This window comes from Phodopus roborovskii, unplaced genomic scaffold, assembly GCF_943737965.1.
Source record: "Phodopus roborovskii unplaced genomic scaffold, PHOROB, whole genome shotgun sequence".
Taxonomy (NCBI): domain Eukaryota; kingdom Metazoa; phylum Chordata; class Mammalia; order Rodentia; family Cricetidae; genus Phodopus; species Phodopus roborovskii.
Genome location: NW_026126447.1, coordinates 20,696,146 through 20,711,862, shown reverse-complemented (window position 1 = coordinate 20,711,862; position 15,717 = coordinate 20,696,146). Strand labels below are relative to the sequence as shown.

Sequence of the window (15,717 nt, the reverse complement as noted above, 5' to 3'; positions counted from 1 at the left end):
CAAGAAATCTGCTTTGAGAAGTGAAGGTATAGACTACACTTTGGGGAAGAGGGAGAAGTGTTCTCTCCATCAATCACTGAAGTGCTCAGGTCTCTGGGACAGACCAGAGTCCTTACACAAAATACTTTTCTTCTAAGAAAGAGAAGGAGATTGCAAACCTGGTCTGGAACCATAGAGCATGTCTTCATTTAAAAGATTGCCACACGAGTTTACTTATTTTTTTTTTCTTCCAATGAGTCTTGAAATGCCATAGCAGAATGGACTCTCTGTGACTGCCCCAGACCAGCTAGCTCTTCAGACAGCTGCTGTCCACATCAACTCCAGGAGCCATTGCCCTGAACAAAACTAGGTGGCATTATCAAAGCACAGTGTGCAGTTTTCTCAGCATAGAAAAGCTTTGAAATTAAAAGTTTTGGCAAAAATGAGTGATGGGCTCTCAAACAGCATTCTGTTATCGCAGTATGTCCCATGTTTTCCATCAAGGGATTTGGCAAGCCACAATTTCCCTGGAATGGGTTGAGTAAGAAATACTGCATTTATTATTTGTTTGTTTGTTCGTTCATTCATTCATTCATTTGGTTCATGTGATCAGAGAACCAACTTGCAGGAGTTGGTTCTCTCCTTTCACTCCATGGGTTCTAGGGATGGCACATGGGTTGTCTGGCTAGGTAGCAGATACCTTTACCTACTGAGCTATATCTTATTGACCCTGAAAAACTACATTTCTACATGTCTGAGTTTTGATTGACGTTCTAAAGGAACTTTGAGTGTGCTCACTGTCCAAGCCCAATACGTGTCGAAGTCCAGTGCTGTAAGCAGAATAGGACTTGTAATATAGATAGGAGTGGCACACAGGAGAGAGAACACATTCCCAAGAATGATTTCTGACCTGCCTTTCCCTAGTGGAGATCACTCTGATTGGACATCTCCCCCTCTGTCTACTCTAGCTGATGGGTATGGTTAGTGTCCTGGAGACTAGCCATAACCATCACCAGCCATCTGTGGTGGTGGCATTCCTGGTAATCCATGGGATTCCAAGATGAATTAATCCATTCCCAACCTTCCTAATCCTTCCATCTTTCATTTTATGTAATCAGTCACATAAGAGATTTGGCATATAAGTTATGATGACACACGGTTTGCCAGCAGTAGATTCTGATGGCCTAATTCTGGTGAACTTGGAAGCAAACTAAAGAAAAGAGAAAAGATAGAGGGAGGATGCAAGATGTTTAACAGAAGGAATGACTGAGAATCCAGAGCTTACAAAGGATAGAAGCAAAGGGCATTGGGCATCTAGCTACAGACATAAACAGACATTCTCTCAAGAAGCTACTTCCAGGTCCCAACACAGTGGCACATGTCACAACAGTTGGAAGGCTGGAGCAGGAAGATGAGATTTGAAGCCAACCTGGGCTACATAATGAGTTCTGGGCCATCTAGGCTATCCTGGCCTATGAGACCCTGTCTCAAAGACAGAAGTAGGGAAAGGGGGAGGGAAGAGGGATGGAGGAAGTGAGAGAGAAAGATAGGTTTCTTTCCCAATCCTATAACCATTCACCAATTTTAATTTCCAAGAATGAGTTTTCCTCTCCCAGTTTGATTGGGGGTAGCTAACATCTTTTGCTTGCTATTCCAATGAAGAAGTAAATGTGAGAGAAATCACGGCAGTGGCAAAGGTGGCTTTCTCCTTGGGCCATCACTGCACCACAGAGGGCAGTGCTGACACTCTCCCCCTCTGGTTGTCTTGCAGGCTTCCAGGAAGCTCTTCCCGGTCACCTTCTTTGGCTCCATCACTTGGATCGCAGTTTTCTCTTACCTTATGGTGTGGTGGGCACATCAGGTAAGACTGCTGGTGGCACCCATCCACCTGGTTTGTCTCTAGTCTTGGTTGTCAAGTGGTCAATCAATGTTTGCCTGTTGAAACTTTCACCACACCAAGCATAGTATAGACAAGTTACATTCCAGGACTGGATTTTCCTATTCCCCTATCAGCAGAGCTGTTAAACAGCTTTGTGGAGGAAGGCAAGCCTGGCTGCAACTTGTCTGTCACCTAAGGCCTGGCCAACCAGGGCTGGGAAAAAAGTCAAGGTTCTGCCTACCTCATAGCTTTATTTTGTCTTGGACAGGCAACTCAGCATGGCTGTTCCCAGTGTGTGTGTGTGTGTGTGTGTGTGTTATGCATATGTGCACACATGTGTGAGTCCATATGATAGGTATAGGAAGTCTTCCATGTTCTCCTTTATTGCTCCCTACATTATATGACCTTGAGACAGGATCTCTCACTAAACCTATATCTTGACAGGTTTTGCTAGACTGGCAGGATGCAAGCCCCAGTGTTCTTCCTGTCTCTACCCCAAAGCCCCATGCTGGGATTATAGGCCTTTTCACATGGATGCCTGGGATAAGAACTCAGGTCCTCAAGATTGTGCAGTATTTGCTCTTACCCACGGATCCACCTCCCCAACCATCACCAGCCTTTTAGCAATGGTTATTAAGAAAGGTCCTGAAGACAAAATAATCATCCTTGAGCTTCAACTTATAAATGTAACAATGCATGTCATTTTTGTCTCTTTTGACTCAGTACCAGTCATAATGCTGATCCCAAGATACAATCTCAGAAATTATTGCTTAAAAACTTGAATAAGTGAAATTCAAGGGTTTCTGTTCTCAAAGATGAGAGTGGAAATAATGTTGAGAGTGGAAAGATGTTGAGTGTTTACTCCATGCTGGACAATTCACATCCCTTTGTTGTTTTACCCGTTTTTAATCTTGCACACAGATTCAGATGCTATGAGGGGAAAATGGTCATTATCTACAACATGGAGATAAAGAAATTGAGTTTACAGTTGGTAAGAAAAATGGCCAAGCATCCAAGCTTAATGGCACATGTGTGGAATCCTACCACTTGTGAGATAAAAGCAAGAGAATCAGGAACTCAAAGCTAGCCTCATCAGAGACTTGAAAAGTATCCTGGGCTGTAGGAAAGTAACCCATGTTCATAACTACACAGCCACACTTCTCTTCAGTTTTGGACTTGTCTGTCCAGAGTAGCATTCAAACTCCAAATATCAACGGTGTGGTTTTAAATGGCCATTGCAATAGCATTCCCTCTAAGAATTTCAGTTATTAAGAATGTACTAAATCAATTGCAGTTTACTTAGGGTGAAAATCACTTAGCATGAAGGAGACCATTTTGCTCAAACAAGGCACTCCTGTTGCCCAGGGAAATCACCAGTGTGAGTGGATCTACTCATTCATGCAGCGAGTAGGTGCTTAGAGCCTATAGCAAGTAGCTTCTTAACCTGTTTCCTCTCATGACTCTTCTTGCCTATGGAACAAATCAAACATTTGCTCAAATTAATCATAAATTTATCTTAAAACAATTATTTGGTGTGTGTTTGACTTAACTATTTGTTAAAGATGAAAGCCCATTTACATACTACTCAGAGAGACTTGCTTGTTTGTTTTTGCATGAAGAATTCAATCTCATAAGAGTATGTGATGCTACAGGACAGAACACAACCTCAATGTCTTTCAGAGTTGAGCATTATTTTTTAAGAATTGCCTGATAATACTACATATTGCAAATACACAGTACAATATGGTAGTATGTTAGAAACCCTGCCCTAATCCCAACAGAATTTATTTAACCTTTTTTTTATTTATTTTCTGTATTTGGGCATACACATGTTGTTGTGAGTAAGGTTTTTCCTGCCGGCCTGGACCCACCGCGGCGCCAGCCCCAAATAACACACAGACACGCTGTATTAGATATAATGCTGTTGGCCAGGTACTAGTTTCTTATCAGCTAGCTCTGTCTTAATTATTAACCCATTTCTATTAATCTAAGTATTTCCACATGGTCTCATCTTACTGGAGAGTCGGGCTGGCGTCTGTTCTCCCCAGTCTCTCCATGTTGACTCCTCCTTACTACTTCCTCAAATCCTCCTTCTCTCCTAGTCCCACCTATCTTGCTTTCCTATTGGCCAACAGTGCTTTATTCATTAACCAGTATGAGAAACATATTTACAGACTGACATCTCCCATCAACACGTCACAGCACACATGTAGGTGTCAGAGGACAACTTTTGCAGTCATTTTTCTCTTTCCAATAGATAGGCCCCGGGGATCAGATTGCCAGGCTTGGTGGCAAGAGCCTTTGCCTACCAGGCCATCCCAGCCCCCTCACTTAACAATTTTTTAAGAAAGTAGAGTCAGAAACTCAAGCAGAAATTTTTATAACCTAATATTGTAACATGATATAATCCACAGTGTTGATGTTGCTTGCATGTAGATTAATTCTTTTTTTCATTTTTTAAGTTTTTATTACATTTATCATTGTGTATGGGGTTGAGAGAAGATAGTTACTTCTCTTCTCCCACCATGTGGATCCTGGAGATATAACTGAGCTTACAGGCTTGGTGACAAGTATCTTTACCTGCCATGGGACTTCTAGTTGGGGGCAGGCAGTAAATCTGTGTGCCTGGAGGACTGAGTCCACTCAATAGACTTGGGAGCCAATTGTCAAAATAAAAGCCTCCTTTTAAGTTACCAGGAACCAAGGTATTATATACTTATGAATCAAAAAGGAAATTTAGAAATAAGTATTTTGTTCCCTAAAATACTTTATTCCTGTGTGTCATTTTATCCACTAATTTATTCATAAAGAAATCTCTGTATGTCATAGACTATTGGAAAACATTGCCTAAAATTTTTGAGAACAGTAATTCACCAGCTTCAGAAAATTTTTAAAGTCCCCACAAAATAAGGTGTTCAAGAAACAAAGGAAATGTGTATGGTAGCTTATAGTCACTATCCTAGAATCAGGAGGCAGAAAAATAGAGGCAAGAGGATCCCAAGTTCAAAGCTAGCCTAGGCTACATAGTGAGATGCTATCTCAAAGAAACCATGGCTGTATATGTGGCCTGGTGAAAGTGCTCACCTAGCATGCATAATGCTGAGTTTGATCCCCAGGATGGATGGATGGATGGATGGATGGATGGATGGATGGATGGATGGATGGAGCTTCTAGCTGAGGCTACACCAACTGTTCAAACACAACCAGGAGTCTTAAGCAAAGCCCTCAATGAAATACAATACTGCACCTTCTCACTCTCCAATATTGATGTAGTATTTACAAGGGCTTTCCTAAAACTATCATTCATCCCACAGCCTTCTTGTAAGGTAAGTTATTATTACCCTTACTTGAGGCCAAGAAAGCAAGAATCAAGACACTGTAGAGGGCACAATTATCAATTGGTCAAGTCCTTAAGGGAGCCCTGGGACCAAGGCCCTCTGATCCCTTGTGGTTAGTTCTATATAGCTGTTTTGTTGATTTTGTTTTATATTTCTAAGCCTGAGTTCACCCAATGCCCAGTTCCTTGTGGAAAAGATAGAGGTTATGGGTGTTTAAATGTGACAGAAATAATTGGAGATATTGAGGGAAAAAACGGGACACTATTTTAACAATAGTAGATTGAAGGGCCTTGGGAATTGATGGCACTGCCAGGTGCATTAGATTCAAAGCCTAAGCTTTTTAAGTGAATCTTGCAGCTTCCCTGACAGTCTTAGAGGACACAGTACGGCAGCTGCACTCAGGGTCTCTCCAGCTCTTTACTATTTGAAATAATTTGTTAAGTCCTCATGTGCCCATCGATGACCCCTGGGACCGGGATGTTAAAGTGCACAAACTCCTCTATCAGGGACTATGGCTTGTTCTTTCACTTACCCTAAGAGGTCAATAGTGAGGTTGGGTTCTGTGACTTCCAGCCCTCACATGTGTCCTTGCTGTGATATTCAGGTTGGAGAGACAATCGGCATTAGTGAAGAGATCATGGGTCTGACCATCTTGGCTGCTGGAACCTCTATCCCTGATCTTATCACCAGTGTCATAGTGGCCAGGAAAGGACTGGGTGACATGGCCGTGTCCAGCTCTGTTGGAAGCAATATCTTTGACATCACTGTGGGGTGAGTATGGGGTGTTCTATAAGCATGCACACCAGCTCCACCTCTGCCTTTGTCTTCTAGAAGCTGTAGAAACACAAGCTGGCTCTCTGAACCCAAAACTTACTCTTGGGAGCACCATTCCATTTTACAAGCTGGCTTTTTGTTTTTAGGAACTTAATAAAATGAAGTCATCCCTATGCCAGCAGAAACTCATACTTACAGACTGAATTTTCTAGAAAGTAAGAATTTCACTTGCATAACTGCACTCACCATGAGTTAGGAATATGCACTGCCCAGGTAGGACTGAAGAACTCTGGAAGTTTCATGGTATTTTTTTTTTCTACTCTCTAATTACTGTCCTGATCAGATAAGATTGGTTTCAAAGGCAGCTTGGGAGACATCCAGGCCCAGCACTGACATCCTGTCTCCTTGTCTCAAAAATGTTGACAACCTAGGTTTTGTGAAAGGCAGAAGATGAGATCTTTTACCCAGGCTGAGCAAACTGGAATTCTCAGTAGGAATAATCTGTAGTGAGCCAGATTGACAGGAACTCTCTTATCTCTCCTATTTCATCTAACTTGTCCAAAGTAGAGGACAAATGACTCTGAATGCCAGCTCCTGAGAAACTTAAGTCACAGAGTCTCTATGCTCCCAGGTAATAGGTCTCTTGACCCTGGAATTGGGACATTGGCTAAAATACATCCACTTTATCATTGAACATTTTGAATGTTGGTTTTTTTTCCTTTTCATGTATTTGCTATTGTTCATATACCGCTTGCAGTTAGCAACTTAAGACACACAACAGTCATGTGGATCATGGGTTATCAACTTTATTCCTGAATATGGAGGGCACAGAGCTAATGCAGCAGTAAATATAGCTGGGGTTAGAGCACGGTCCTTGAGGACAAGTACTCTACCAGAGAGTAAAACTTGACCGAGTTCCCACTCAGGTGCCCCCTTCTGGGCTATATGCCTCCACTGTCTGACTCTCTGTCAGTCACCTTGGTGCCCTTTCCTGGGGCATGTGCCTTTGCTTTCGGGCCCACTGAGGAGCCTCTTCATCTGTGTCCAGGAAACTGACCTCTCTTTCCCGAGTCTGTTCAAATCCAAGAGCCCCTTCTCTTATAGACTGTTCATATTGTATTCTCACTATTATTTCTTCCTGCCAGTATGGGAGTCCTTCGGGGATCCCCTTACTAATCTCACCATAGCCTAGCCCATTGGCTAATCATGGTGGTATCTAACAAGTGCTGCTAGAATGAACAGATAAAGGAGTGTGTTTAATGGAAGTTGTTCTGGGATAAACTGTGTTTGTCAGCCCTGCTGCATTACAAATTTGCATTCACCTGAATGGATTCAGTGGCGGAGAGGGGGAGGGGGATGTCCCATAGTGTAAAAGGAAAAGTCTACTATAATTGTAAATATTCACATAAACATACTTGTCATGTTTTCCAAAGGTACATACTCTGACAGATTACAACATGCTCTTTGTTCATTGTTACTAAATCATATATAAATAATAACAAAGGAAACTTTCTCATAATCTTCCCTAGTCCTCCTACCAAAAGCCCTTCATTTTTGTGTCCTGCAAAGATTTAATTATTTTTCTTAGAGAATATTTAGTTTTGTTTTCTTGGAGGAACTTATCTTTTCCAACTTAAAGCCACATGGGCCTGGCATGATGTGACTTCTCCTAGTAAACCAGCAGGCCTCAGACACTGTTTTACTCAGTGTTTTCATAGCCCTTGAAATTAACACTCTGATTTCAGGTGTTTTGTTCTGTTGTGTTCCTGGTTAACCAGTGTCCTTTAATCTCTCTCCTCTCTGTCTCTCTCTGTCTCTTTCTCTCTCTCTCTCTGTCTCTCTCTCTCTCTCTCTCTGCCTTATGCTATTATAGGGATTTTATGAATACCTTTATGTAGAAAATTCTCTTTTAATTATTTCATTAGCATTAACAGATTACATATTTTGAATATTTTAATGAGTATTGGGATCAGAAGTTCAGTATTATCCTCAGCTGATTAGCAAGTTCACTGTCAGCCTAGGCTACAATGACACTCTGACTCAAAAGAAAAGAAAGAAAGACTAAATTTAAAGTTTCATCATGAGTATTTTCCTACTAGTACTATAAGGCTTATAGAGTTTGTTGTGTGGTAGTTTGGCCTCAGACTGCCTATGTAACAGAGAATTCTTCATCCTCCTGCCTCCGCATCTGTGGGAAGCTGTCTTTTCGGGGCTGCAGTCAGAGCCAGCCGACCAGCCCATGGTTGGTGCCTGAGAGGGGGAGTGTGGTAAAGAAAAGGTTAGCTAAAGACGTTAAAGGAAAAAACAGAAACACAGGAGGGCAATTCAGTCAATACTGAATGCCTCAAGTTTATTTTTCACCGCTCTTAAATACCTTAACCGAAAAGGGGAACACGATATCATGTACACAGAACAGACTTTTCTGTCTCAATCTTCCAAGGATTTAGTAACTACACCTTATATGCAATTTTTCATTATCTGGCCTTGAGGGTCAAGAGTAACCACACCTCAGACCAAGTCTGTGTTGTTGTTAATACAGATAAGACACCCAAGGCCAAGATCAAACATCCTATGCCTACTGCAGCCACACCTTTGACCTTTAGGTCTTATGACTTTTAAAGGACAGTTTTGAACTCTTTGGCCTTTAGTCAAGATGGAGTGGAGCCATCTTTATGGACCCCGACACACATCCCAGGTGCTGAGATTATTGGCAGCATGTCTGTCTTAGGCAGTGCTGATGAACTCAGGGTGTCTTGCATTCTAGGCAAGTACTCTTCCAGCTGCTTGGTAGTCCCAGTCTCTAAGCTTATTTTAAATAGCCACATAACTTTACACTGGCTTATATACTGTCTAACTAGTTCCTTATTGCTAAAAATTATAAAAAAAAAAAGAGATCCCCAACTTTTTCCTCAAATAAAACTGAAATGATCATTTTTATGATTAAAGTTCTCTCCTTACACTTGATCATTCTCTCCTTACACTTGATCACTGATGATAGAGTTGACAGATCAAGAGGTGTGGAAAATGTCACTCCCCAAAAGGAGTTTTTACAAACTAGCTAAAGTGCCATCAGCCTCAACTTTACCAAAATCAACTGTGCATGTGTGTGACTGTGGGTTGGTCAGCTCTCTGACTCTGTGACAAATACCTTTTGTTTGGTTTAGTTTTGTTTTGTTTGCTTTGCTTTTTCAAGACAGGGGTTCTCTGTGTAGCTTTGGAGCCTATCCTGGCACTCTGTAGACCAGGCTGGCCCCAAACGCACAGAGATCTGCCTGTCTCTGCCTCCCGAGTGCTGGGATTAAAGGAGTGTGTCACCACTGCCCGGCTCCCATGACAAATATCTAAGCTCTATTTCCACAAAGGACAGTTTATTTTGACTTATGGCTTCAGAAGTGTCAACCTGTGGTCTCTGCTTTGTGCTTTGGGAGTGCATGGCAGAGAAGAACTTTTCACCTCATTGTGGCCAGATAGCAAAGAAAACAACAGAAAAGGGCCAGTGTCCCATTCAAGATCATGCTCCCTGTGACCTAGCTCCCTTCCATCCTACTTCCTAAAGGTCCCATCACCTCCCAAGAGTCTCAGGCTGGAGACCAAACATTTAACAGATGGCCTTTAGGGAATGTTCAAGATCCAACTATAGTTTAGTGGGAATAAAGTGTTTTGAGTCCCCCCCCCCTCCCCAGAAAGATCCACTGAAGTAAGAATCTCCCACCCAGGCTCTAGTGAGCAAAACACCCGTGCTGGTCATCACAGCTCATGATGTCAGCCACTTGAGCTTTGTCCAAGTCAGCCAAGACCCTGGGGGTCTGCATGTGTTAGGCCTGGAAATTCAAAAATACACACATAGTGTGGGCTCTAGTTTCACCCACATTTTCTTTCAGAACCTATGAGCTGTTTTCAAAATCATACTTATGTCCTATTAGCTTTTCCAGTAGGAAGTTTTGGGATTCAAATGGATACTTCCTCCCCCACATCCCAGAAGCATAACTGAACCTTCCTAGCCATGCTCAGCGGGAAACTAGCTGTATGCCACAGAGCTGCCTCCAGATGGCAGCCCACCACTGAAACCAGATATTCTCAGCCATGTTTCTAAGTCCTGTGAGTTCCCAGCAATGGCTCGTCCTGGTACACGTGGAGTACCAGGTACATCGCTCTGATTAGGAAACAGCAGGTGCTGTCGGATTTCAGAGGTCAGTTCAAAACAAGAAAACTGGCAGGAAATTTTGTAATAAAGTTTTTAAATTCATTATAAATATGACCTCGCTTGTTTGTTTGTTGTTTGAGACAGGTCTCGCTATGTAGTTCTAACTGTTCTAGAACTCACTATGTACACCAGGCTGGCCTCAAAGCTCACAAGATCAGCCTGTCTCTGTCTCCTGAATGCTGGGATTAAAGATATACACCACTATGCCCAGCCCAAGACCCTTTTAAATAAATGATTGTCACCACCTTTGCCAGAATAAACTGCAGACTGCCACATTGTCCTTGGTGCCCACCACCATCATGCAACCTCACTGCATTTTAGGTTGTCGGGGGAGTCCTTGCTACTCTGTGTCAATTGTGAAAATCTCATTATCTTTTCTCTATCTTCACACTCATTCCTATACCCCTTTTGTGCTAACCTCTCCTCCCTTTACCCAGGCAAACCACGGTTCATCTTTTTCAGGGCTGGGAGCATATTGTAATCCCCCCTAGGAAGAAAACAAAAACGAATTCGGATCAAATTCCAAGGTCACCTGTAGCAGTCATGTCTTTGATGTAGTCCATTGGAGAACAAATGAGTTAGGAAACAGGTCAAGATTCCCCCCAACTTTTGTTTTGTTTTGGTTTTGGTTTGTTTTGTTTTTTGATATAGGGTTTCTCTGTGGCGTTGGAGGCTGTCCTGGAACTAGCTCTAGTAGACCAGGCTGGCCTTGAACTCACAGAGATCTGCCTGCCTCTGCCTCTGCCTCCCGAGTGCTGGGATTAAAGGCGTGTGCCACCAATGCCCACTCCCGCTGACTTCTTTAGTTTCCTGAGCCAGCCATTTGTCCTAGTGACCCTAAAGTATCATCCTCCTCAAGCTACAGACTGCCCTCTTCTAGCGTACTTCCTCACCGTGCCTGACTGCTCTCTCTCTCTCCTCCCACTCCTGCCTGCTTGTCTTCCTCTCAGGCTGCCCCTGCCCTGGCTCCTCTACACCATCATCCACAGATTCAAGCCAGTGACTGTCAGCAGCAATGGCCTCTTCTGCGCCATCGTCCTCCTCTTCATCATGCTGCTGTTTGTCATCCTCTCCATTGCCCTCTGCAAATGGCGGATGAACAAAATACTGGGTTTCATCATGTTTGGCCTCTACTTCGTGTTCCTGGTGGTCAGCGTCCTCCTGGAAGACAGAGTTCTCGAGTGCCCTGTCTCCATCTAGTGGAAAAGCCATATCTTAAACCAACAGCATGGATGGTCCCTCCTGGCTCTGGGCTCCAGGCTCCTTGCAGTCTTGAGAAGAGGCAGCCTGTGCACAGCCTTGGGAGGCAAGCGGCCCCCCTTGGAGGGTTGGAGGAAGGATGGATTCTCATGGGGCCATTCACTTCCCAGGCACCTCACCCTTGCCTGCTGAAATGATTCCATGTAAGAGACAAAGAGAACCGTCTCTCCATCACCACTGACAGGTACTCCTCGCTGGTCGGAGGTACATTCATCGTGATGACACAAAGGAGGACAGAGGCTATACATGCATATAAATATAAATCCTATAAATACATACACATGCGCATACAAATCCTGCCTGTATCTGTACTATACCTCTCCTCCTATACCTATAGATTAATACATAACTGTACACAAACAGAAAGAAACATTATATATATAAAAGCATATATATATTTAAGTGCAAATGCATCTTTTCAGGGATAGCTCTAGCATATTTATAGTACCTATTTGAAGAGGGGCATCAACCTTCAACCTTCAGTTTGTGCTTTGCCTCTCAAGTGTAAAAGGTGGATTAACAGAATCAGTAGGCAAAGCGTTCTTGGCTTTGGGTATACTGAGTTTAGTGAAATAGTTTACAGAGAGGAGAGCTTAGTAGAGGAAGTCTGTAGGAGCCTCACTTAGAACCTCTAAAATACTCTCACAAGCCAAACAGAACCATCTACTCATCCCCACTGAGATGCTCTGACTGAGACCCATGGGATTCCTTAGGACAGAGGTAAAAAAAAAAAAAAAGAAACTCAGACTGGGTGGCAACCAAAGGGAGACAGACGAAGGTTAGGTTGTTTTGTTTTGCCTTTTCTTGTATTGCCCCAGCATGCAAGTAGATAATATGAATGAAAAACCAAATTAGTGCTTTTCTAAGACAGCTAAATTATATAAACTGAGCCTATCTTGTTCCAATGCATGGCCCGTTATCATCAAAAGAACAAGGGCAATCTTAGCCATGATTGTCATGTGACGTGCTTTCATGCCAAGGGCTCACACACAGTCCAAAGTCCTGCCAAGAGAGCTGAGACGTGTGCTGAGAAACCCCGTCCAGCAGCGGTGCTCAGTGGGAGTTGCCACTGATGGGAACATAAGGGCACAGCTCCTTGGAGCATTTCTCAGTGTGGTCACAAAGGGCTGCAGTGTCTAAGAATCATTCCCAATAGAGCTAAACTAATGACTGCCCGTACTTGATTGAGATAGTTCAGGTTTGTTCGCAGAGGCATTTACCTATTTTGTGTGCCCCCAGAACAGTTTCCAAGGCCTGCATATGTCATGAATTTGGTGTATACCCATACAACATCTGTGTCCCTCCCTACATCATAACCCCACCTGGAACTCTAGTGTTCCGAGCATACTGGAGACTGTATTCCACGGCTTTTTTACACTGCTTTGAAGCAGTCTCTCTCAAATTACAGTTTACTGAGTTTTCTCAGCTTCACATGGGATCATCTCATTCACTGAGTACCCCCAAGCTCATCTGACATCTTGTGTGATTTCTCCAGTTTATTTCAGTAGAAAATGAGATGGGTTGGCAGCAGCAGGACAAATTAAAATGAAAAAAAAAAAAAAAAAACCATGCAGAGTTTTACATTTCACTAAACCATGCTTTCTCCTTAAAGTCCATTGAAAAAGTGAATGGAGGGTGGCCACATGTAAATTGGCACCCATCCTACGTGGACAATGTCACCATGCATTCAGGTTCTGATCTGTCACTGTGTCTTGTCTGTGTTGTGAATACCACTTAACACAGGGAGCCAGGGTGCAGAGCTCAAAGCTGAATGAAAGGGTCAGGTAGCCTAATACTCCAGATCAAGTTTAGCATTCCATCCACAAAACCTCCATTCATTTACAGAGCATGGCAACAGCAGGCAGAGCCAAGCCCAAGACCATTTGACTCATAAGCAAAAGGCACTTCAAAGTGGAAGTCCCCTGAACACTCAAGAAATCAAGAGGTCTGCTAGCCAAGAAACTGGCTTTCAAGTCTATCAACAATGCAAAGTTGGAATTTTGGTTTGGATTTTTCTGTTTTCTTTTCTTTCTTCCTTTCTTTCTTTCTTTCTTTCTTTTTTTTTTTTTTTTTTTTTTTTGTGTAACTGCCCTGGCTGTCCTAGAACTCACTCTGTAGACCAGGCTGGCTGCAAACTCACAGAGATCTGCCTGTCTTTGCTTCCTGAATGCTGCCAGTGGTGAGAGAGAAACCCACATCCCATTTGTTTGAAGCAAACATTTATGCTGCTGCCTTAGAAAAGCAAAGGAAAAGTAGGTTTTCAATTTTAAAATCTCAGATTGCTGTCCTGGCTGCATGATGATTGATGGACCAATTCTGATTTCTGGTTGGTTTATTGCTTAAAATGGATGCTTTTTTTTAAGCCAACTACAATAGACTGTAGAATATCACAGAGTATCTGGTCCCACCATTACTATCCCCATACTCGTTCCCCTTATGTCCTCACCAAGAAGCCAGGAAGCACTCCAGGAGTCTGGGAGCTGGGAGTTCTGCTTCATTGGGAGAGTTATGGTCTTTAATGAAAAGTTTCTTTGAGAAGACAACATTCCCAAAACCAGTCCCCACTTCCATAGCGCTCCCCATCACAGAATGGTGCTCAGACACCATCTACTGCTGATTCTTGCTGCCTTCTTTGAGTATGTGGGTATGTGGCCATGTTGACCTGGAATTGTTCACATCATTGTAAAACTGCTTTCTACGTGCTAATTTCAGACCAACTCTAATTTCTTTCTTGCATGTTGGTGTATGCAAGTGTACCAGGTCTGCAGACATACAATATCAATTACATTGTCACCCTTGTGGCCCAATCACATTCAGAATTCTAAAGCAAAGGGCATCAAATTTGACACCCATGGGAGAGCAAAGTTATGCCTGCCAACTAAAGTGAATATTTATCAGCTAAAGGTTTTTTATTCTATGCACATACACAAGCATTCAAATGCCAAACATTCCAATCCCTAGAATATAGGAAATGGCCAGCTGTATCCCTAATGCTTACAGAGAAGCAAAAATATGCAAAAGAGGGATGGCAGAAAATTTTAGACTGCTATCTCTTTGCTTCTCTGGACCAGGTAATAAAATAATACCAAAAGTGTAAGCCAAAATTTGCCATTCATTCTAAAAGAAAGGAATTATATCCAAATGTGTCCATTTACTCACAGAAAATCAAGCTAGTCTTGCTTGCTGTCACCTCTCCTATAGTCCTAGGCAAGGCTGGAATAGGAGAGGAACTTGGTCCAGACTAAGGATTCTAAAATACAACCCCCTAGATTTGCATTTAACAATGCCCATGACATATCCACCTGCCCTCTGAGATGAAGCATGAGATTAAATGGTGTTATTCAACTTCCCAGGACATAAACATGCCAGGCATTGTCAACAGAACAGAACACATGTTCAGAGACTCAAGGATAGGGATGCTGATCAGCTCAGCAGACGTTGTAGAATGTCTGACATCTCACTTCAGAGTGCTATGAAAGAGGTGAGGACCATTTCATATTCAAGGAAAATGCTTTGCAAGGCCTCTGCCGGGTGTCACCCGACAGCAGCCATTAGAATTTATTTCCTAGGGAAGACATGAGTGGGGCGGTTTGGAGGTCTTTCAGCAAAACACTGCTGCCTCAATGATTAGATTCTTGGTAAAATTAGCATACACCTTCTCCTGGCCAGAGAGAAATGGCTGCCTGACTCCCTACCACCACCCTACTTCCTGCATCTTGTAAATGCCTCTCTGACCTAAGGTGAAGGAAGATAGAGCCTATAAAAGGTTGTCCACACCCAGACCACATTAACAGAAAGCTGATTACAGAAGAGACAACTGTACTGCAACTTGAAGTAGTCTATTGAAAGAATTGTATTGGAGCATTTGATAGGGTCTGATACTTGTCTAAATATAAGAATTTCAGAGCATTTCAGTGGGCTTTCACACACACATTCTCTCTCTCTCTCTCTCTCTCTCTCTCTCTCTCTCTCTCTCTCTCTGCTTCCTTGCACCCAGAAAGATTATGACTCTAGCAAGTAACCTATTACAGACAGCAGACCTATTCCAGAAAAAAAAAAATTACACTATAGAAGCTGACACCCATTCCCACGTATTCACCTGGCCTAATAATCTTTAAAGCTATCATCCTCAATCCCAATGCCTCTCTCACAACATTTTCTTCAATTAGCAGGCAAGGCTAATCAAAAGGGGAAAAGGAAAAATAATTTGCATGTAATAGAATTCCTAAAAAAGCAATTGAAATACGTGTGTGTGTGTGTGTGTGTGTGTGTGTGTGTGTGTG

General features: G+C 42.7%; 1 protein-coding gene across 4 annotated transcripts in view; it reads left to right on the top strand.

Annotated features, from left to right (window-relative positions):
* Positions 1-11,714, top strand: part of Slc24a2 (solute carrier family 24 member 2) — a 229,003-nt gene extending 217,289 nt beyond the window's left edge. For all 4 annotated transcript variants that reach the window (XM_051188136.1, XM_051188134.1, XM_051188135.1 and 1 more), the window contains 3 exons: positions 1,751-1,840; positions 5,801-5,967; positions 11,125-11,714. In XM_051188136.1, coding sequence (XP_051044093.1) covers positions 1,751-1,840; positions 5,801-5,967; positions 11,125-11,374 — 507 coding nt within the window. In that variant the 3' untranslated portion in view covers positions 11,375-11,714. The remainder of the gene's footprint in view (positions 1-1,750; positions 1,841-5,800; positions 5,968-11,124) is intronic.
* The last annotated feature ends 4,003 nt before the right edge of the window (positions 11,715-15,717 follow it).